Source organism: Pan troglodytes, chromosome 4 (assembly GCF_028858775.2).
Source record: "Pan troglodytes isolate AG18354 chromosome 4, NHGRI_mPanTro3-v2.0_pri, whole genome shotgun sequence".
Taxonomy (NCBI): domain Eukaryota; kingdom Metazoa; phylum Chordata; class Mammalia; order Primates; family Hominidae; genus Pan; species Pan troglodytes.
This window is the reverse complement of record NC_072402.2, coordinates 113,910,012-113,933,736: the sequence shown is the minus strand read 5'-3', so window position 1 is coordinate 113,933,736 and position 23,725 is coordinate 113,910,012. Positions and strand designations below refer to the sequence as shown.

Here is a 23,725-nt window from a genome sequence, read left to right as displayed (position 1 = left end):
AAGAGAGTTTTATTTTGAAAACTAGAAGGGGTAAGAATTGAGAGTTCATACTGGCTGCAGGGCACTGACCAAACTCCATAGCTACAGCTACAAAAAAGGAGAAGAAAAAAATGGCTTCGCACTGGCTAAAGATGCTAGAACTTGGAGTGGAGAGCTGGAAAAACAGCTGAAAATTTAAAGGAAAAATCTTAGCACCAAGCTAATCACAGAAGGCACAAGACTCAAATTCAGAGCACAAGCTACACAAATTCCTAGCTGACAACAAAATTTACACACGAGCAAGGGAGGCCTATGAAGCCTAGTGAAAAAGCAGGAAGAGAAGAAAAAAAAAACAAGATTTTAGAATCTGTGATTCTTTTATTAACTGAGAACATTTTTCAATCATTTACAGCTTGAGTGGTAGAAAGATGAATCTAGACAGGCTTGTGTCAGAGTATAGGGCCCAAAGCTGGCATGGCTACTGTCAATTAGGAGGAAATTCTGAGACACAAAGAAACAACAAAGAAGATGAGCATCTGCCAAAATCTTTGGGCTACCACACTGTGCATATACAAGGGGGACCTACAGGTGTTCAGGCTAACAAAGCAGCAGAGGAAAGGTGTAAGCTGAATACCTCACAGGAGACAGTTTGTGGTTTCAACCCAAGGAAGTTAATTGCCTACTAGAACAAAAAACCAAGGTCCTCAAAAGAATATGACAGAACCCAGAGTCATTTCACCATATGTTTCCCAATGTCTAGTTTTCAACCAGAAATTTCTACATATGCAAAAAAAAAAAAAAAAAATCCCCAAAAAAACAAACAGGAAAGTCTTCAGGAAATTACTTAAGAAAAAATACACTCAATACAAATGACTCCAACTGGGCTCAGACAATGAATTTAGCAAGTAAAGTAATTCAAAAAAGCTATTATAAATATATTCAAAGAACTGAAGAAAAATATGCTATCAGTGAGTGAACACAGAATAAATCTCAAGAGAAAAATAGAAACAACAAAAACAGAAAACTCTAGATCTAAAAAGTATAATAAGTGAAATAAAATATTCACCAAATGGTCACAGCAACAAATTGGAAATGGCAAAAGAATCAGTGAAACTGCATTATGGGTTAGAAGCCCCATAAACTAAAGATTAGCCTACAGATTGTTAAAGGATATTATATAAAATGTTAAAGTAACATTCTTATCCATCTTTTATTTAAATGTAAAAGAAAAGATTTAAACAATATTGTAATGTTTTATTCACTACAAGCCTAAATGTTATCACAGAACCATGAACTATCAAATACTCATCAGCATTTAAAGTCAAAATAAAATGTAATGCCAACAAAATTTAGTATTAATTCAATCAACAAATACTTCATCAACAATATCCCGGGTGATACAGTTTGAATGTTTTGTCCCCTCCAAACCTCATGTTGAAATAGGATGTCTAATGCTGGAGGTGGGCCTAGAGGGAGGTGTTTGGGGCTTGGGGGAAGATCCCTCATGAATGGCTTGGTGCTGTCCTCACAATAAATGAGTTCTCGCTCTGAGTTAATATGAGATCTGGTTGTTTAAAAGAGTGCGGCACCGCGGCCCCGGACCCTTGTTCCCTCTCACCATGTGATATGCCAACTCCCCTTTTGCCTTCCACCATGATTGTAAGCTTCCTGAGGCCTTACCAGAAGCAGATGAGAGCACTACACTTCCTGTACAGTCTGCAGAAACATGAGCCAAAATAAATATCATTCCTTTGTAAATTACCCAGTCTCAGATATTCCTTTATACCAACAAAAATGGATTAATATACTAGGCAATGGCTGGGAACTGTAGAGACAGTAAGTAAACACAGAGATGGCTCCTATCTACATAGAGTTTCCTAATTCTAGTGAACAAGAATAAACGAATTCCCAACTGAAGTCCTCATATAGACTAATGATTTATTTGAGTAGCAAGATTTATGAACTATTTCTCATTGAAAAGATACATTGGTTCAATTTTTTAAAAGGATTAAGAGTTAAACTACCAACCCCAGAATCCTTAGAACCTGGATTAAGAAACAGAAAGATCACCGTTAAATGAATAGTCCAAGAGATGGAAGTGGAAAATGGAAGCTTTGTTCTTAAAAAACGTAAAAGAGACAAACAGTAAAACCATTTCCATGGTCTTATAATGGTGCTCCAAACACATGCATTACTTTTAAAAAAATTTATAAGATGAATTCAGCACATGGAAACATAAAAATATTGTTAAGCAGTTCAGCAAAGAATACCAAATGGAATAACCTTCATTCTTAAGGCTATGTTGAGTGCCTTATTTTAATCAGATAATTTCAAGTGTTGCCTTTGAACCATTCCAGTCTGGCTTCACCTCTTCTCACTGCCTCCACTCCTACGATCATGAACTTCTTTCAGGGTATCTTACAATACATTATAGTCGCTTCAGAGTTTTTGAACATACTATTCCTATACTCCAATAACATTCTCTCCAAACCCCTTCTGTCCCTCTCTGACTCAACCTTACGGTCTCATCTTATAGTCTGGCACAAATTTTTCCCGAGCTTCTCTGGATTAGGTTAAATCTCCCTGGACTATGTTCCAAAAGCACCATGAGCTTTTTGCTTTCTTAGAACTTCTAAAATTTCTAATTAGAAATTTAATGTTTCATTGACCAGGATGTTTGGAAATATATTCCCAGAGTCTGAGACAGTTTCTAGTACCTAATTTGGAGCTGAGTAACTATTTGTTAAATAAACATTAAAATAAAATATAGATAGCCATATCCTTACTATTTTTTTTGTTCCACATATTACATTGTAATAAGAACTTTTTTTCTCTGGTGTATACATTTAACTTATCTTATACTTCTCAATACTAAATAAAAATCCTCTGACTTTTCTAAAGTAGTTCCTAGATTTGATTTCCTTACATTTTATCCTATCTCCTTTTTTTCAAAAAAATCCAATATAGAAAATATCTGACTTCTGTTAAGGCTAATATTTATAATTTATAGGTGACAGCAAAATATAGTGAAAAATAGCAACTTCAAAGAAATAAGAACATAGACAAGTAAAATTAAAATAACACAATCTATGACATATTTTATATACTCCAATCAAGAGCAATCTGAAGATATCAACTAAAATAACCATAGTATTAAAAAGGGCGGCTGAGTGCAGTGGCTCACACTTGTAATCCCAGCACTTTGGAGGCTGAGGTGGGTGGATCACAAGGTCAGGTGTTCGAGACAAGCCTGATCAACACGGTGAAACCCTGTCCCTACCAAAAATACAAAAAATTAGCCAGGCGTGGTGGCATGTAACTGTAGTCCCAGCTACTTGGGAGGCTGAGGCAGAAGAATCGCTTAAACCTGGGAGGCAGAGGTTGCAGTGAGCCGAGATGGCACCACTGCATTCCAGCCTGGGCAACAGAGCAAGACTCCCTCTCAAAAAATAATAAACACAACGTTTTAGGAGCTCAAGAGGAGCGTGATTTCCCCCTCTCCCCTCTCCCCTTCCCCCTCTCCCCTCTCCCCTCCCCCCTCTCCCCTCTCCCCTCTCAGCTCTCCCCTCTCAGCTCTCCCCTCTCTCCACGGTCTCCCTCTGATGCCGAGCCAAAGCTGGACGGTACTGCTGCCATCTCAGCTCACTGCAACCTCCCTGCCCGATTCTCCTGCCTCAGCCTGCCGAGTGCCTGCGATTGCAGGCGCGCGCCGCCACGCCTGACTGGTTTTCGTATTTTTTTTGGTGGAGACGGGGTTTCGATGTGTCGGCTGGGCTGGTCTCCAGCTCCTAACCGCGAATGATCCGCCAGCCTCGGCCTCCCGAGGTGCCGGGATTGCAGACGGAGTCTCGTTAACTCAGTGCTCAATGGCGCCCAGGCTGGAGTGCAGTGGCGTGATCTCGGCTCGCTATAACCACCTCCCAGCCGCCTGCCTTGGCCTCCCTAAGTGCCGAGATTGCAGCCTCTGCCTGGCAGCCACCCCATCTGGGAAGTGAGGAGCGTCTCCGCCTGACCGCCCATCGTCTGGGATGTGAGGAGCCCCTCTGCCTGGCTGCCCAGTCTGGAAAGTGAGGAGCGTCTCTGCCCGGCCGCCATCCCATCTAGGAAGTGAGGAGCGCCTCTTCCCGGCCACCATCACATCTGGGAAGTGAGGAGCGTCTCTGCCCGGCCGCCCATCGTCTGAGATGTGGGGAGCACCTCTGCCCTGCCGCCCCGTCCGGGATGTGAGGAGCGTCTCTGCCCGGCCGCCCTGTCTGAGAAGTGAGGAGACCCTCTGCTTGGCAGCCACCCCGTCTGAGAAGTGAGGAGCATCCTCCCTCCTCGACCGGGAGGGGGGTGGGGGGGTCAGCCCCCCGCCCGGCCAGCCGCCCCATCCGGGAGGTGAGGGGCGCCTCTGCCCGGCCGCCCCTACCGGGAAGTGAGGAGCCCCTCTGCCCGGCCAGCCGCCTCGTCCGGGAGGGAGGTGGGGGGGTCAGCCCCCCGCCTGGCCAGCCGCCCCGTCCGGGAGGCGAGGGGTGCCTCTGCCCGGCCGCCCCTACTGGGAAGTGAGGAGCCCCTCTGCCCGGCCAGCCGCCCCGTCCGGGAGGGAGGTGGGGGGGTCAGCCCCCCGCCCGGCCAGCCGCCCCATCCGGGAGGGAGGTGGGGGGGTCAGCCCCCTGCCCGGACAGCCGCCCCATCCAGGAGGGAGGTGGGGGGGGTCAGCCCCCCGCCTGGCCAGCCGCCCCGTCCGGGAGGGAGGTGGGGGGATCAGCCCCCCGCCCGGCCAGCCGCCCTGTCCAGGAGGTGGGGGGCGCCTCTGCCCGGCCGCCCCTACTGGGAAGTGAGGAGCCCCTCTGCCCGGCCAGCCGCCCCGTCCGGGAGGGAGGTGGGGGGGTCAGCCCCCGCCCGGCCAGCCGCCCCGTACGGGAGGGAGGTGGGGGGGTCAGCCCCCCGCACGGCCAGCCGCCCCATCTGGGAGGGAGGTGGGGGGGTCAGCCCCCCGCCCAGCCAGCCGCCCCGTCCGGGAGGGAGGTGGGGGTGTCAGCCCCCCGCCCGGCCAGCCGCCCCGTCCGGGAGGGAGGTGGGGGGGTCAGCCCCCCGCCCGGCCAGCCGCCCCGTCCGGGAGGGAGGTGGGGGGGGTCAGCCCCCCGCCCGGCCAGCCGCCCCGTCCGGGAGGGAGGTGGGGGGGTCAGCCCCCCGCCCGGCCAGCCGCCCTGTCCGGGAGGTGAGGGGCATCTCTGCCCGGAAGCCCCTACCGGGAAGTGAGGAGCCCCTCTGCCCAGCCAGCCGCCCCGTCCAGGAGGGAGGTGGGGGGGTCAGCCCCCCGCCAGGCCAGCCGCCCCGTCGGGGAAGTGAGGGGCGCCTCTGCCCGGCCGCCCCTACTGGGAAGTGAGGAGCCCCTCTGCCTGGCCAGCCGCCCTGTCCGGGAGGGAGGTGGGGGGTCAGCCCCCCGCCCGGCCAGCCGCCCCGTCCGGGAGGGAGGTGGGGGGGGTCAGCCCCCCGCCCGGCCAGCCGCCCCGTCCGGGAGGTGAGGGGCGCTTCTGCCCGGCCGCCCCTACTGGGAAGTGAGGAGCTCCTCTGCCCGGCCACCACCCCATCTGGGAGGTGTACTCAACAGCTCATTGAGAACGGGCCATGAAGACAATGGCGGTTTTGTGGAATAGAAAGGGGGGAAAGGTGGGGAAAAGATTGAGAAATCGGATGGTTGCCGTGTCTGTGTAGAAAGAGGTAGACATGGGAGACTTTTCATTTTGTTCTGTACTAAGAAAAATTCTTCTGCCTTGGGATCCTGTTGATCTGTGACCTTACCCCCAACCCTGTGCTCTCTGAAACATGTGCTGTATCCACTCAGGGTTGAATGGATTAAGGGCGGTACAAGATGTGCTTTGTTAAACAGATGCTTGAAGGCAGCATGTTCGTTAAGAGTCATCACCACTCCCTAATCTCAAGTACCCAGGGACACAAACACTGCGGAAGGCCGCAGGGTCCTCTGCCTAGGAAAACCAGAGAACTTTGTTCACTTGTTTATCTGCTGACCTTCCCTCCACTATTGTCCTGTGATTCTGCCAAATCCCCCTCTGCGAGAAACACCCAAGAATGATCAATAAAAAAGAAAATAATAATAATAATAATAATAATAAACAAATAAATAAATAGGCTAAATGTTGTTTTCTTTTGAATTCTAGCTCTTTTGTGAACAAAAGGCCAAAATGAAAAACTGAGATAATTTCTTGTAAGATTATCTTTCTGTCCAGCCTCATGTTCCTGAAAAGAACATTAAATTCCCTCATAAAACATTGTATCAACTTTACAAATACAAGTAGACTTTATTCTACTTCTAAAATCATATTCCCATTGAACTAGATGAGTCAATGAGTCAACTTAATATAATCTGAATATAAGACTTTGATACCCTAATGGGTACAGAAACTATAATTGTTGACCAGAATAATTCTAATTCATACTAAAAAGATTCCATGTTTTTACCAAAAGAGATTTCAGGATGAGTAGATTTCCAAATTAAAATATTAAAATTTAATTCCAATAGTCAAAACTAAGTTTTGTTAAGGTCCATACAGACTGCCTTACTATTTATTTTCTTCAGCTCTTGAGAATGTTTTCATAAGAATAGAGTAACAGACTTAAATTAGATTTGACTATCACTGAAGAGAGTAAGAAGTTACAATTTCATCTCAATTATGCTCTGTGTCCTTCCCTAACGTCTTAACATCCCAGATGGCATTAACATTCTTTTTCCTCCTATGACCACATCTCTATTTGGAACATATACACTTATCAGTATTGTCTGCTGCACCAAGGCTTACCCACATCCACTCCTGGTAACTAAAGAAGATGCAGACATTGACAGATTCAGTTCATCTTTTCACAACCTGCTAAAACAGGCTTGATTTTTTTCTGGTTGAACTGCCTGCCTATCTGCCTCCCTCCCTTCCTATCTACCTATCTATGTTATGTGTTCTCTGGTAAGAAAAAATGTGGGAAAATAAGCAAAGGACTCCAAAAATCCATCTTTACTTTGCTCTTGACTTCCTACTCATTTAAATAAAGAATGGTGGCTAGAACAACTAAAGCATAATGTTGAAAAACAGAAGCTATCCTGCACCTTTCAAAACGTAATAATGCAACATTTCATCTGTGCATACCCCACAGTGAGGAGATGCAGGTATCTACACTTTTCCAAAGTCAAACCAAATAATTACTACTAAGACCTAAACCTAAGACCTTTTCTTCACAGCATTTCTAAGAGATCTTGAAAACATAGGCTCTCACCAGGGTTCTGTAACTAACCAGCAATGTAACCATGAGTAACTACATAGCCAAGAGTATCCTCAGTAATAAGATTAAGGGACTGGTGTTTAGATTCAAGACCAACAAATTTGTACGCCTGATCTACAGTAACAGACCAATATACTGAGATAGCAGGGTTTGTAACACAGAAAGAATTTAATAACCACAGGGTGGCTGAGAAAGGAGATGGGAGGAGACCCTCAAATCCATCTCCCAGAGGAGTTTTGGGCTGGGGATTTTAAGGGGATAGTAGAGGGCAAGGGGCTGGAAATTTGGGGTCATTGATTGGTTGGAATAAGGGAGATGAAATCATCAAGATACCGAGTGCATTTGCTGAGACAGCTCACCGTCAGACCAGCTGGTGCCTGTAGTTTCACTGGTATGCAGGACCTGAAAGAGTATCTCAAAGGTGCCAATGTGCCTTTGGAACAGTTAAAAAAAAAAAAAAAAAAGAGTATCTCAAAGGGAAAACTTAATGTTTCATAATGTTCAAGTTGTTTTCTATGGAGCAGTTAAGGAGAATTATAATCTAAGGTCTTTGTGATTCTAGGACAATAGGCACCAAACAACTATGAAGAAGCAGACCAGAGAGCAAGCCTGACCTAGTGATTAACGCTGAATGTGCTGCAAGCTTGGTTTTTGTTTCTCCCCATCCCTTCTTCCCTGATTAATTTTATAAGTTTATAGGGAGGGTTTCATTTAAAAGATGGTCCCTTTAAAATAATTTTTTAAACCCACTCTACAGATTCCCATAGGGTAATAGGTATAAGCTGTTATTATTTGTTGTTTGAAAGCATTAACTACAGGTGCCACAAATTTAGAAACAATTTTTCAGTTGATGATTTAGATTTACAAAGTAATTAAGTACATTTGAAAATGTGGAATAACAGACGTGTGAGTTATATTATTTTTCCAGTGTTTATACAATGCTTGGGTTGCATATGTATCCCTGGATCCTTATAACTCTACTCTTCTTTCTCTCACAAAAAGTCCAAGGCTACCAACCTCAGAAACTCTGACCTATACAGACATGTTCCCTGCCATCCCCTAACACTCCCAAAGTTTATCATCTACGATGTTCACCTCTTCCAAAGAAAAAAAAATGGAATGAAAGAATTACAGGGAAAAGATAAACATGATCACCTCTCAGTCATCTACTGTGACATTCTCTAGGGGCTTATAATTCCTTTACTTCCTGATTAAATCCCCCAAAACTCAATTCACGTAGTCTTCACTCCTGAAGAACATGAATGAGACAGAATGTGTTTGAGAAACTCAGTACCTAGATTGTTATCTGAGACTTTATGCCTGATTTTGCTCCCTAGGTACCTACAAACAATTTTTGGATGTACTGTTATGTCTTATTATCTTAAAAAACACACTTTAATATGGTTTCTTCTACTTAAGAACCAAAATTATCTCCCAATTGTCTATCATAGAAAGCTTCAGCTTTGATAACTGACTTTCAAGGTTAGAATAACCTGGGCTCCGACTATGTATCCAAAACAATTTAACATATAACCTTATGACCCAAACCTGACAAAGACAGTATAAAAAAGAAAAAGTAGAGACTATTTAATTCCTTAATAAAAAACTCTATCAAAATATTATCAAATCCATCAGTGTTTGAAAAAAATACCAGCAAGAGGTAGAGTTTACAAAAAAATAGCAAAGTAATCGATATGATTTTTTCACAAATTAGAAAGCAAACATCATATGATTCAAAACCATAGGATTACATCATTAGACACTGAAAAGTATTTGGCATTTTCAGCAGCTATTTGCATTAGTTACCTATGGCTGCTGAAAACAAATTACTACAAACTCAATAGCTTAAACAAAAAGAAATATATTCCCTCACAAAGTCCAAAATAGTTTCACTGGGCAGAAAACAAGGAGTCAGGAGGGCTGTATTCCCTCTTGGGAATCTGCTTTTTGCCTCTTCCTCCTTCTAGCTGCCAGCATTTCTTGACTTGTGGCCATTATCCTAGTCTCTACCTTAGTGATCGTACCACCTTCTCTTATGTATGTCTGTGTCAAATCTCCCTCTGCCTCTCTCTTATAAGGACATTTATTATTGTGCTTATGGCCTACCTAGATAACCCGGGATAGTCTCCCAATCTTTTTTCCTTTTAAGGTAATGCTTACACAGTCCACAGAGTAGCAGCTTCTATCTGTGAGGAGCTGTTATTCTGCCTACTGCACTACTACTAAAATGGGAGGGGGAAGGGGAAGAGAAAGGGAGAAAACTGTATGTATTGGTTTGCTAGGGCTGCCATTAACGAAATGCCACGGACTGGGTGGCTTAAAAAATAGCCACCAACAATAGCCTCCAGATTTTCAACAACAGCCTCCAGACTTTCAGTTCTGGAAGCTGAAAGTCCAAGATCAAGTTGTCCGCAGGGCTGGTTTCTCCTGTGGCTTCTCTCCTTGGCTTTTAGATGGTCTTGTCTCATAGGTTTTCTCTATTAAAGCAGACACCTGGTAGCTAGTCTTTTTCTTACAAAGACACCAGTCATACTGGATAATAGCCCTATCCTTATGATCTCATTTAACCTTAATTACCTCATTAAAGGCCCTATCTCCAAATACAGACACATTGGGAGTGACAGCTTCAACATACAAATTTTGAGGAAGCACAATTCAATCTATAACACTGTCCAAAAATATTAACATGGGGGTAGAGTCAACGCCCTATTCAAAGCTAACTGGGATTTTCCAGTGACAAAGGAAGGAATGTAAGTTCTTTTGGAGCCCTTACTACTCGACTACTATTCAGGACTGTCCCTAAAATGTTCTCATAGTATTTATTCTTTCTTCTATTCTGCCTCACCAAGAGAATGCTTCTTGGGAATATGGTTCTACTTTCCTTGCTTCCAAGAAAATTTGTGTCAAACAGGGATTAGGGAAGCTCTTACCGCTACCCCATATACCTGTCCTAAGTAAAGGACTCTTGGTTTTATCAAGTTGGATAAATTTCTTTAGAAAATTGCATTTTGCTGTCATTAGGAAGCATCCTTAGAAATTGTGTGAGGAAAAACTATTTTTAACAGTGAAAAGTAATAAACAGCTTAAATGTACACAATAGTCAATATTTATAAAGAATTTACTATTAAGAGTGGTTGATTTGGAGCAGTGTGAACAAGAGGCAAGAACGACCCCTGGACCCACCAAAGCCCACATGCCACTGCATCCTACGCCCAGTGCCTATGTCCCACTACCATCGCTGCCACCACCATGCCCAAGAGAAAGGCTGGAGGGGATGCTAAAGGAGATAAAGCCAAGGTAAAGGACGAACCACAGAGAAGATCTGCAAGGTTGTCCGCTAAACCTGCTCCTCCAAAGCCAGAGCCCAGGCCTAAAAAGGCCCCTGCAAAGAAGGGAGAGAAGGTACCCAAAGGGAGAAAGGGAAAAGCTGATGCTGGCAAGGAGGGGAAAAACCCTGCAGAAAATGGAGATGTCAAAACAGATCAGGCACAGAAAGCTGAAGGTGCTGGAGATGCCAAGAGAAGTGTGTGCATTTTTGATAACTGTGTACTTCTGGTGACTGAACAGTTTGAAATACTATTTTTACCAAGTTTTATAAAAATGCAAAATTTTGTTTTACTTTTTTTTTTTTTTTTTGAGCTATGTTGTTAGCACACGGAACACTTCATTGTTGTTTTGTGGGGAAGGGGCATATGTCACTAATAGGGTGTCTTCGAAGCTGGATTGATGTGGGGAAAACACTTTTCCCTTCTAGTTTTGAGAGACTTACTCTTGGCTCCCAGGAGGGATTCCTCGACTTTGACACGCATGGCCACTTTGGCACAAAAGCCTTGTGGTATGGAAAAACAAAATCATTTTTATATCTCTTCTCCCTTCCCATCTATCAGCATAGACTTAACTCCCTTAAGCCCAGACATCTGTTGGGACCTGACCTCCAATCATTGGTTACCAGTGTGTCAGGCAATCTGGACTTTTCCGGGATGCCACTGAGATGGCACCTGTCAAAAGAGCAGTGGTTCCGTTTCTAGATTGTGGATCTTCACATAAATTCTGCCGTTTTCATTTCACTTCCTGATAGTGAGGGTCAGCTTGTGAAAAGTTGTTAAACAACATGCTAAATGTGACATGTCAACCCTAACTTTGCCTGTTCAGAGCATCAGATGAAGACTTCATTGGGTTTTATAGTGGCTTTCTGATTTTCGGTAGTCCACTGAAGAAGGTAGTTAAGTTTGAAAGTTGTTGTGTACTGTTAATGACTGTCTGCCCATGTTCTGCCTGAAATACCATGACTGTTTATGGAAAGTATCTTTAATAAAGCTGGATACAGTTTGGCTTGGAAAAAAAAAAAAGAGTGGTTGATTTGCACAGTGGGATTGGGGGGACTTTTTTTTTCTTCATACTTGTTTGTATTTTCCAAATCTTCCCTAAGGTCATTTATTACTTTTAGAATTTAAAAATTCTTTTATAAAAATATGTAAAGCTCTGGTTTTTTAATGACTATGTAATGACTATGTCTACTCAAAAGTATCTTCAAAATGACCTATTTAAAAATCTATCCCCTCAAAATATCCTGATAAATCCTTTCATCTTTTTTTGGACTAAAAATACAGTGTAATAACTGAAGAACAGGTTAAAAAATGTTAACTAAACTGTAATTTAGAATTGATATGATTAATTTATATCCACTTTAGAAATTTCTATGCTAGGGCCCGGTGCAGTGGCTCATGCCTGTAATCCCAGCACTTTGGGAGCCTAAGGCAGGCAGATCATGAGGTCAAGAGATCGAGACCATCCTGGCCAACATGGTGAAATTCCCCATCTCTACTAAAAATACAAAAATAAGCTGGGCGTGGTGGCGCACACCTGTAGTCCCAGCTACTCGGGACGCTGAGGCAGGGGAATTGCTTGAACCTCCAGGAGGCACAGGTTGCAGTGAGCCGAGATCGTGCCACTGAACTCCAGCCTGGTGACAGAGCAAGACTCCGTCTCAAACAAACAAACAACAAAAACAAAAAAAGAAATTTCTATGCTAGACATGTGTAACATCTGCTGATGACTGTAATGTTTGTAATAGTTCTAGTGAAAATATGGGACTTGTACAAAAACATAACCTATTATGAAACTATCTCTATGACAACATCAGGTTTGTTTTATGTTTCTACTGAAAGCACAAGAACAAACTTTCTAGTCCATATAAGTACTGTATACATGCTAAGTGTGATCAGTTTTTCTACCTTTTGTTAACATACATTTAAAAACTCAATCTTCCTCAATGAGAAATTTTCTGATTAATTTGCGTCTGTTCTTTTTCCAATAATAAAGATCTTGTGTAATGGTTAAAAATATAAATTTAAAAAAAGGATTTCCTTAATGTTAAAGATGTAGGCAAAAATATTGGATACTGGGGTTCTTTTAGGATTAAACCTCTAATCTGTCTAATTGGAGAAAATTATCAGTGTGGTAATGGTCTGGATTGTTTTACTTCAGAACAACTGTTCCCTGATATCAAATTCTATAAATGATAAGGCCTTTCCTTTCCCACGAATGGCAACTTTAGAAATAGCTTTTCTATTTTGACCTCTATATTAAGGACAAAAAACATTATTTTCCTTCTAGGTATTCAGTATATTTTCCAATATTCATCTGCAAATTTTCTTCACAACAGCAATGTTATTTTTTTTTTTAAAAGAAGACTCCACATTGATTACAAGTAAACAGAACATATTAAAAGTATAAACAAATGAGAAGAGGAGAAAATGCTATTTATTTTTAAATAAAGTACTATATTTATATGAATTATATATACATATATATATATATATTTCTTTTTTTAGCTGGACTCCCACTCTGTCGCCCAGGCTGGAGTGCAGTGGCCTGATCTCGGCTCACTGCAACCTCCACTTCCCAGGTTCAAGCGATTCTCCTGCCTCAGCCTCCTGAGTAGCTGGAACTACAGGCACACGCCACCACGCCTGGCTAATTTTTGTATTTTTAGTAGAGACAGGGTTTCACCTTGTTGGCCAGGATGGTCTTGATCTCCTGACCTCATGATCCACCAGCCTTGGCCTCCCAAAGTGGTAAAATATTTAATATAATATTCATGAATTTTTCAAATTTTATAAAAGCTAGATGTAGCAGTAATGACTCCCTCACTAAATGAATTTGACCATACTGCATCAATACTAGCTATAATACTTAAAATATTTTGAAGTATTTTCTTTGATATAAACTTTATATACTTACATCTGTATAAAATGTTGACTATACAACTATTCATTTCTTTTTCTTATATTCCATAACACCCAAATTTGATACCCATTTGCAGATTCAAACACTATTTAAAAATGAGGCTAATACCTTAAAATGAGAGATACCAAAAGTATAATTATTATATATCAATAAAATATATTTTCTCTCAAAAGAAACTAAACCAATATGGGTAAAAACTATATTAAGGATTGCTTTTTAGGAAAAACACCACAAACTATTAAGAAAAAATGAAAATCCTCTATTTGCATAGAAGGCTGGGGAGAGAAGACCTCCAATATCTCAACTCATCTCCAGCCCCATAATTTGTGACTAATAAGTGGGAATGAAAGTATAGAAAATCTGCTTCACTTAGCTAACAGTTAGGATTATAAAAGAGATCATATTTCTCCAAAATATTATGATAAAAGCTTGCTACACACTGCTTTGATTATAAAAAGAAAAATCACTGCAGGAAACAATGTAGCAGACATTTAAATGGGTATATTTCCTATGTTAATGTATACTGAGGCCTGGAGTCCCAAAATTGAGGCCATAATTTAACCGCAGATAAATGAAAAAATGATAATACTAATGAAAAGATCAGAGTAAAAAGAGATTTCAATGCAATTCAATTTAACAAATATTAAGCACCCATTAATTGCCTGGTTTTGAAGGTCACATAGAACACCTTGAAGAAACTTCTACATGTTTTAGTTTCCTCATCAAAATGGCAATACCATTTAATTCTTATAGTGGTTAAGATCCAGTAAGGTAATATGTAAAAGTGCCTGTAACAATTAAACATCCAATGAATGACTGTTTATTCTATTATTTTTATTAACATAACCAATGTGCTTCTTTCTTTGGTGACAGAATAAAAAAGTTTTGTTTTCAAAAATTTAATTTCCACATTAGCAAAACAGCTTCACATTTGTTCACTAATGTAGTTGGTAAATTTCATGAGAGTGGATACTGTAATTGTGAAATTACTGTCTACTTTAGAAACATTAATGAAGACAAAAATTATATTTTCTATTTCTTCCCTTGTTCATTTACAACTTTATGGTTCTACTTTCCAAGAAGTTTGCATCCCTTAGGCAATACAAAGGTCCAGAAAGCAACAGCTAAAGGTTTAAAGACAAAGTTTGCCTCTCAAGTCCAATTCAGAGAGAATGAAATATACACAAACACAATAATCAACCATTGTTTAGGCTATCCTACATAAAATACTACTATTGTCTGTAAGCCACAGAGTGAGGGTTCTGTATTTTCATAAAAGTAGGATTTCTAAATATGATAATTAAAAATTCAAGCCAAAGTTGTTTTAAAATATTCTATTCCATGAAAAGGACTGAATGTAAAATACAAAAAAATTCCTTTTTGTCCCTTTTAACAACAAATTTGGGTATATAAGTAAAATTTCATAAATCATTCACGTTTTATCAAGCACCTTAACATGGTATTTGTACTAAAATACGAATCACATAAAAAAGAAATAACACTGTATTATGAAAAGGTCACAAAGTTTCTGGAAAATTAAAATAAGACTAATAAAAAAATATGGTATCTAAGTTTTTCCTCACTAATATGCAATTAGTGAGGAAATGAGATGGCAAATGGTTACTCAATGTAAAAGACTTCTGAAGAGGTTATAAATCCATTGGTCCTTAACCTTTCATGGGTTACAGACTTGAAAATACTCATATATCCTTCACAGAAAAAATGTGTATGCACGTATACACAAAATGTGGCAGACAATTTCAGGAGTTTCACAGATCTTCTGAACACAGACCCTATACAGGTTAAGAATCTTTACACAGATCCTTAACATTCAGTGATTATTTTTACCATGACCCAGAGGTCCAGGGTCTATGCTAATTTATCATTTTGCTGAGACCCACATGTGACTCACACTAACAGAAAGCTGTAAGACTGACGTGAAGTAACAAGAACTCAACTACCAAGGGAGCCTAGTATTCACATCTGTTTGAGTCTGGCATCTTTACAACTCATATTAGTGGAAAAATTATTAAGAATTGCTTTAGTAGTAATCATTAATATATTCAGAAGGTCTCTGAACTTCTCATAATTAAAAAGGGAAGACTGTTTTTTCATACCCTAGGGCTCCTTGGCAAGTTATATCATAATGGTATTCTAGCAGAAAGCAGGCCAATAAAATATGACAAACCAATCAAAAAATAAAGCATATTATCTTTATAGATAATCATTAACATACTTATTAAATCCCTAACATATTAACTTCCTATCATTGTGTAATTTACAGAGACAAAAGATACAGACCCAATCTTCTAAGAGCATTCACTGTTACACACCAGGCTTATACCTGAAAATACTGACCCAAAAAACCACATGACATAAATTTTATTATGGATACCCCAGAACAAGTAATTATAAGTGTCAGATATATACAGAATATTGCACAGTTTCTATAATCATTAAAATTCTAACATAGATTTTCTGATAGCCTTCGATGTTTGTACTAAGTTATACACCACTATTAAGTTGAAACAAACCATTAAAAATCCAGCTAGTTTTCTTAAAGTTGGTCTCATAAAATGTGATGAATTCATTATTTAATTTCAATAAAATGTCAATAGTAATTTCATTAAATAGTATACAGCTTACATGCTTATTTTAAAATCAGAAGTTCTATACATCTATCACCCTGGCCTATCTCTTCACTTTACACCCACATGAACCTATCCAACCCCCCTCACATTCTACACACACACACACACACACACACACACACACACACACACACACACAGCATTTCAGTACCTTCTGTCACTGGAACCTCATTTCTGATATTCATTCCCCTTGCAGGCCTGCTCTGCAAAAAGCCCCAATCCTCTGCAAAAAGCCCCAATACAGAAGGACTACCACTGGCTTGGATATGTAGATATATTTACTTCTATTCTTCAAAAGATAAAAGGATGCCTGGAGAGAGGATTACTACTTCTACTTTTATAACTTCAGGAGGGAAAAATACAGTTCCTGGCTTATCAAATTGTAGCTGTGACTGTATTTTCCCATCAAACCACTGCTACAGATGGTTGTTTCTATGGTATTATTTATATTACACTAAGTTACATTATGAATTAAATCAACTTTTGAAAGGAGGAACAGAAACCTAAAGGATATTTATCAACCTTATCAAGTTGTGTTCAGGGGAAGGAATTAAGAATTAAAATACAGATGGTAATAGTTTACTGTGTATGATGTGTACAGGGCACCATGGCAAGTAGTTTACATATATTCTCATTTAATCAACACAAAGAAACAGGTATTATCATTACTTGACACATAAGAAAACCAAGGCTCAGAAAGTCAGAGCTGGAAGTCAAATGTCATTCTATCTGATCCAAGTCTGTGCTCTTAGCTATCACACTTCATTGTTTTGTATGTGTGTTTCAAGTTTTAAATATCATTGTAAAATATAATCTTAATATTTTGTGAACAGTTGACTGCCTCTGTGAGAGTGTGCGTGTGCGTGTGTGTGTATGAGTGTGTAATGTAGCTGCAAATAGACATTTATTAAACTTGTTTTGATCTTTGGAATCTACTTATTTAAAATACTCCATATATTTGAGAAGCAATTGAAAATGCATCCATGTATGTTATTTGAGTGTTACTAGAAATTTATTTATACAAATCCATATTAATGTGCTAATAAGTGACAAATATATATATAGTCATGCACTGAATAATGATGTTTTGGTCAATGATGAACTGTACATAAAATGGTGGCCCCATAAGATTAAAATAGAACCAAAATTTCCTATGGCCTAGTGATGCTGTAGCCATCATAATGTGGTAGTGCAACCCATTACCTTTTCTATGTTTAAATATACAAATACTTACCACTGTTTTACAATTGCCTATAGTATTCAGCACAGTAACATGCTGTATAGGTTTATAGTCTTAGAGTAACAGGCTATATGATATAGCACAGCTGTGTAGTAGGCTATACCATCTAGGTTTGTGTAAGTATACTCTATGATGTTTGCACAGGGATCAGATTGCCTAACAACACATTTCTTAGAATGTATCCCTGTCATTAAGTGACGCATGACTGCATATACATACATATACATAAACACACACATAAACATAATTATATAGAGATATAACCATCCCTTATTGGTTCAATTTCTCTGAAGAACTCTAATATAATGATTCCATTGTAATTTTTCCCAAAATTTAGCAATATTTAAATTATTAACAAAATATACCAAGCATTAATAAAAACCTAATATTAAACATAATAATTTCAAATATTAAGTCACCTTCTTCAATTCTGTTCTTGTAACTATGTATTATTATTATCTTTTCTAGAGGAATAATAATAATAGGCAAAGCAAAAAATTTTTAAAGACAATTACTTGCTTGCTTCTATTTTTAATGTACCATGTGAGAGAAAAATAAGTTCTTTACCTATGACGAATGATTGTGAAAAGAAAAATCCTAGCACTATAAACACTTGGACAAGATCGTATAGTAAATAAGTAAAACCTGGTTTTGAAATAAGGTGGCAGTGATAAAGGTAGTAAGAAGTGGTTGCATTTAGCATATATTCTGAAAGTAGAAATGACAGGATTTGTTGATAGACTGTATGTGGAATATAAACACACAGATCACCACAGACTATTCATAAATGCTGACTAGATAAACAATGTCTAATAGTAAGTGTGTAATGTGATCTATTACTTGTCAACAAATATACCCTTATTGAGCAGTTTTCAAAATACTGAACGTATGCTCTATAATATTACTTAGATTGTATTTCACAACTTCCTCTGCTATCATCCCTACCATCAATGACTTTTAAAATATAATTATTCATCTTCCTAGGAAAAAGATCTATAAACACACATATAAACACATAAGTATGCCTGTATATGTGTGCTTGCGTGTATATATATGTGTATATATATATATATATATATAAATACATACATAATTTAACAGAATAAAATGCTTAAGTTTAACAAAATACGTAACTGCTATGGTTTGTCTCCTCAAAAACTCACGTTGAAATTTAATTCCCATTGCAAATGTATTGAGAGGTAGGACCTTTAGGAGGTGATTAGGTCATGTGGGTACCACCCTTGTGAATGGATTAAGACTGTTATTGCAGGAGTGAGTTAGTTATCAAGGAAGTAGGTAGTTATAAAAAGAATAAGTTTGGCCCCGATTTTTTCTCTGTCTTCTAAGCACAACTCCTCTTCATGTGATACCTTCTGCCACATAATGATGCAGCAAGAAGGCCCTTACCAGATGCCAGCATCCTGCTCTCAGATTTCTCAGCCTTCAGAACTATGGGTCAAATAAATCTCTATTCTTTACAATTTACCCAGTGTGTAGTATTATTATTGCACCAGAATAAAGAGAGTAACTATATAAAATGTTTTTTAAAATTAAGATGTCACCATTCGTGTGAATGAGTAGCTGACAATATCTTAAAGAAGACTGCCAAATAGATCTGTCCAAAAAAACTGTAAATATATACAAAAACATTTATTTAAGAGACGCATGGAGAAAGTTAATTGAAAATACTTTAACAAGCACGCTATGACTTCAGATAACACTCATTCCTTGCTACTAACCGTTATTGAATTTTATACGTTGGCTTTTTTTCTTAGTGTTTTAAGATCATTTAACTAGGCAGAAGCATGGGTTCAGTTCAGTAGTATCACACACACTAGCCATATGAATAAACAAATACGTCCTTTTAATGCTCCTGGTCTATTATTTCTGCTACAAAATGAGATTAACAGTAATACTTGCAAGGTACTTTAGAACTAAAAGTCATACAGAATATTCTAAGCTTTTGGTTGTGATTTGCCAAGAAACACTATTTTGAAATCAGTATTAACTACAGATTTTGTGTGCCAAACTGGCAACTATGTTGTTAGTGGTCAGTTAAGATAATCTTTTCTGTTCTAAAACAATGAAACCATTAAGTGCCAAATTTACAAAGCCTGAAGCAGTAACTAGAAAATATTACACTTAATCTCTTGTTTTTATAAAGGTCAGGGGAAAACAAAATTAAAATTAAAATTTCCACATGGAATTATAAGAAAAAATTATTAAATTAGTCAAAGTACAGCATACAATGTGCAAACTACAAGCAAAAAGAAAAAAAAAGTTGATCTAAACGTATCGCTTTAAAAGGCTTTAGGGTAAGACTTGGAAAAAGTGGAATAGCCATGGAAGAGGAATCAGATTAGTACACCAAGAACAAAGAAAAGAGAGACAGAATCTGGCAAATAAAAAACAAAAGTAAAAATTTAGAAAATCACCATTCACAACAAAAGATTTTCCCAATGTTTGATCTAACAAACGAACTATAATTACAACGGATAAACAGTACCTGCATCCCATAAATACACAGCAGTAACTGTGTAAAAGTTTAAGAATAAATGAGGTAACCATTACAAAGCATTCAACAGAAATTTGTATGTATGCCTCTACATCCAAAAGATAAAATAATAGGGAACCGTTCAGACTTCCCTGTTTGTTCTCAATCACAGAGAAAGCTTAGTGAAAAAGCAAGACAAGAAAAAATGTGTGGTCACCTCTATGTCTATTCACACAGTGAAAAAAGGAAGCTTGTGCTCACCTCCACTGAAATCACTTTTATGTGTTTCAATTATTGAATACTAAAGGTGCAAGTGTCACACAGACCAAGGTAGATTACTGTGGTCCCTATCCTTCTAAGAACTTAAAATTATAAACAAAGGGATCCCAAAGAGTCAGAACTCAAATAAATAATCCACATTAGCAACATGTACAAGGAGGGAATAACTGTTCATTACTGCACAGTGCATACCAAGGAGTCGTGTCTGCTTCATGTATAGGAATGGCTAGACAGGGGATGTTAAATGAGGAAGCTTCCAAGAAGTGATGGACTTACAGGAGCCTTTTTGGTGGGGGGAGGTGAACAGAGGGTATTCCAAAGGTTACACAGGACTTGGAAAAGGCTCCAAAAGTGCAATAAAATGTTTATAACTGAATACAGCTGGTCAAATCACTTTTACAACATGGTTAGAGATACTAACCTGTATGTTCCCTTTTCTAACATCAGTGCCAAATGTTTTACATGCATTGTTTAACCCATACATTATCTTATTTAAGATACAGTTATATTTATTTCAGCAAGAAGGAAACTGAAACAAATAATGAAGTGATTTCTTCAACTTCTCTAGTAAGCAGTACAACCACAACCAAGAATGGAACCCAGGCATTGCAATTCAGGAGCCCATGTTCTTACCTACCATCTCTACTAAACGGCAACTCCATAATAGCAGGAATATGAAGGTCTCTTATTCCCAGAGATTCACACAATGTCCTACCCATAGTAGTCTCTCATTAAATAACAGCCAAAAGAAAGAATGGGAGGCAATGTTAAAGGTTGGGAGTGTGATACAGAGAAAATACTGATTTTTGGCAGGGCATGGTGGCTCACACCTGTAATCCCAGCACTTTGTGGGGCTGAGGCAGGTGGATCACTGGGAGTTAGAGACTAGCCTGGCCAACGTGGTGAAACCTCATCTCTACTAAAAACACAGAAATTAGCTGGGTGTGGTGGTGCATGCCTGGGGTCCCAGCTACTTGGGAGGCTGAGGCATAAGAATCGCTTGAACCCAGGAGGCGGAGGCTGCAGTGAGCCCAGATCATGCCACTGCACTCCAGCTTGGGTGACAGAGTGAGACTTTGTCTCAAGAAAAAAAAATCTGAAATACTTATTTTTTTCCCCTCTCTGATACTGCAATGTTCTGAAACCAGTTGAGAGAAACTGATGAATAAAAGAGAACATCGATATTATCTTTGTACAACTTCTTGAAGGACCAAAAAGAAGAATCCAGAAAGTAAGAGATCTCTCACTATATTCATGTCCTTCTCTAAGAAAGGGAATTATTCATTTCAGTGGTTCACAATTTGGATATACAAATTCATCTAAACTATTAGTAATAAAACATAATGCAATTCATATTGATATAAAACATAGCTATTGGACATTTATAACTCCTAAAAATTAAATGCCTATATGCTTATTTCAAAACCATGGGAGTAAAAAGAGCAAATATTCTAGATTGAATATAACACACATACTGACATAGTGATATAACAATTGTAATTATTAATAGAGAAATTTGCCAGATTCAAATAACTCAGTTCAAGGACAAAAACATATGAAAAGTACTTCAGATTCTCTCACATGTTCACTAACCTCAGTTCTTAAAAAATAAAAAAGCCTATTAAAATAGCGAAAGAAAAAAATTAGATTGTATCTTTGAAGTTTTTTTCACACAACATTTCTGTTTACAATTTTTTGAGGAGATGGAGAGAGAAGAGCTGTTGCTTCCTAATGCCTACCAATCCAACAGAATCAGGTTCTCAAAGGAAATTAGATTGAATATCCCACACTGGCTGGAATATATTTCTGATTTTAAAATCTGCCAAAGAGGTTTGCTTATTGCAGTTTATCTTCCATATAGTACATATGAATTGTATTTTTATTTCACCAATTATATTCTCCAAGAATATTCTCCCTCCTTTAAAGACGTGAACAGCTGTCTCCAATTTTTTTCTTTTCTTTTTTTCTTTTTTTGAGATGGAGTTTCACTCTTGTTGCCCAAGCTGGAGTACAATGTCACTATCTTGGCTCACTGCAATCTCTGCCTCCCGGATTCAAGCAATTCTCCTGCCTCAGCCTCCCAAGTAGCTGGGATTACACGCGTGCACCACCAGACCCAGTTAATTTTTTGTATTTTTAGTAGAAACTGGGTTTCACCATGTTAGCCAGGCTGGTCTTGAACTCCTGACCTCAGGTGATCTGCCCACCTTGGCCTCCCAAAGTGCTGGGATTACAAGCATGAGCCACCGTGCCCGACCACCGTCTCCAATGTCTATGCTTTTCCAGTGCTAGAAATCAATGATAAATGTGCATATGGGTTTATCTACCCATGAGAAAAATGGAAACTGCTGTTTCAACTCTAAGGCTACTCAATGGAACAAATAGATTAGGAAGTTTAAACAGTTCCACTGGCCTAAAATCCATAATAAATTTGTACAAATTTCCTTCATGAATTTTGTGAAATACACAATCATACCCCACCATAAACTAAATATGAAGCTCCTTGGGAGCTGATGTTCTGAACGTTTGATCTGAAGATATTTCAGCAGTGAGCTAATAATTTCAGAAAACAATTTTCAGAATTAAGTATGATGAAATTTTATTCAACTTTGTTTCTAAAGTGCCCTTTTACTTCCAGACACTATCATACAAATGATACATGTAAACTAACAAAGGAGGAAAAAGATTCAGTGGAAATGATTCAAAGTGTTTTAGGGAAATAAGAAACCCTGAGAATAATGTAAAGCAAATATATATCTGAAAGTATCAAGAAAATAAAGTAAAAATCAAATAGATGCTAAAATATGTTTACATTAAAAATACTCAAGTGTTCTTAACACTTATGATGTGAAGCTGAAAGGAACTGTTATAACAACTTATTTCTTAAAAGGCGCCATCTTGACCTCATTTTTTAATTTTATATTTTTCCAAGGTATGAAATAGAATGCTATTTAGAAAGGAACATACAGATACACATAAAAACATATACACACAAAAACATACACACATGTGTCTATATGTGTACATACACATAGATCTATAGCCATATATGTATTCACACATGTATATATACATATGCATATATGGGTATATGTGCATATGTATATGAGGTAGTTTTCAGTAAATCCTGTAACTGAAAGGAAGGCTAGAAAAGTTTCCTAATAAAACAGATTACTGGAATCTTTTCCTCCAGGTAAAGAATGATTACTGCTTTCAGAAGATGGTAAAAATTCAGTAACACCAGATGCTACTATAGGTAGTATACTAATTAAGATTTAATGTATTTTTCTCTTCCAACAACTAAATAGGGAGGGACTGCAGAATTCTTTTATATTGCTAGGAAAATCGTATAATGGTCAGAAAAATGAAAATACAGGTCCATGAAAAATTCTGTTTGCTTTCATTTGTTTAAGGAATGTTTTCACTTATGAAGAGACCCCTTCCTCTCTTTCATTTAGAATTTAAAATTTATATTTATTATTGCTTTCAGAGTTAAGGTGGATTTGGACAAACCAGATCATGACCATCTAGGAAATCTATGTTTAAAGCAATAAAATA

The 23,725-nt window shown here is 38.8% G+C and overlaps 2 protein-coding genes across 3 annotated transcripts in view; one reads left to right on the top strand and one right to left on the bottom strand.

Annotated features, from left to right (window-relative positions):
* COMMD10 (COMM domain containing 10) overlaps positions 1-23,725 on the bottom strand; it is a 206,167-nt gene that overhangs the window by 67,133 nt on the left and 115,309 nt on the right. The gene's annotated exons all lie outside the window — the stretch shown is intronic.
* Positions 10,504-12,809, top strand: LOC107974816 (non-histone chromosomal protein HMG-17-like). Its single transcript, XM_054684536.2, has one exon. The coding sequence runs from the start codon at positions 10,504-10,506 to the stop codon at positions 10,903-10,905; it is 402 nt and encodes a 133-aa protein (XP_054540511.2). The 3' UTR covers positions 10,906-12,809.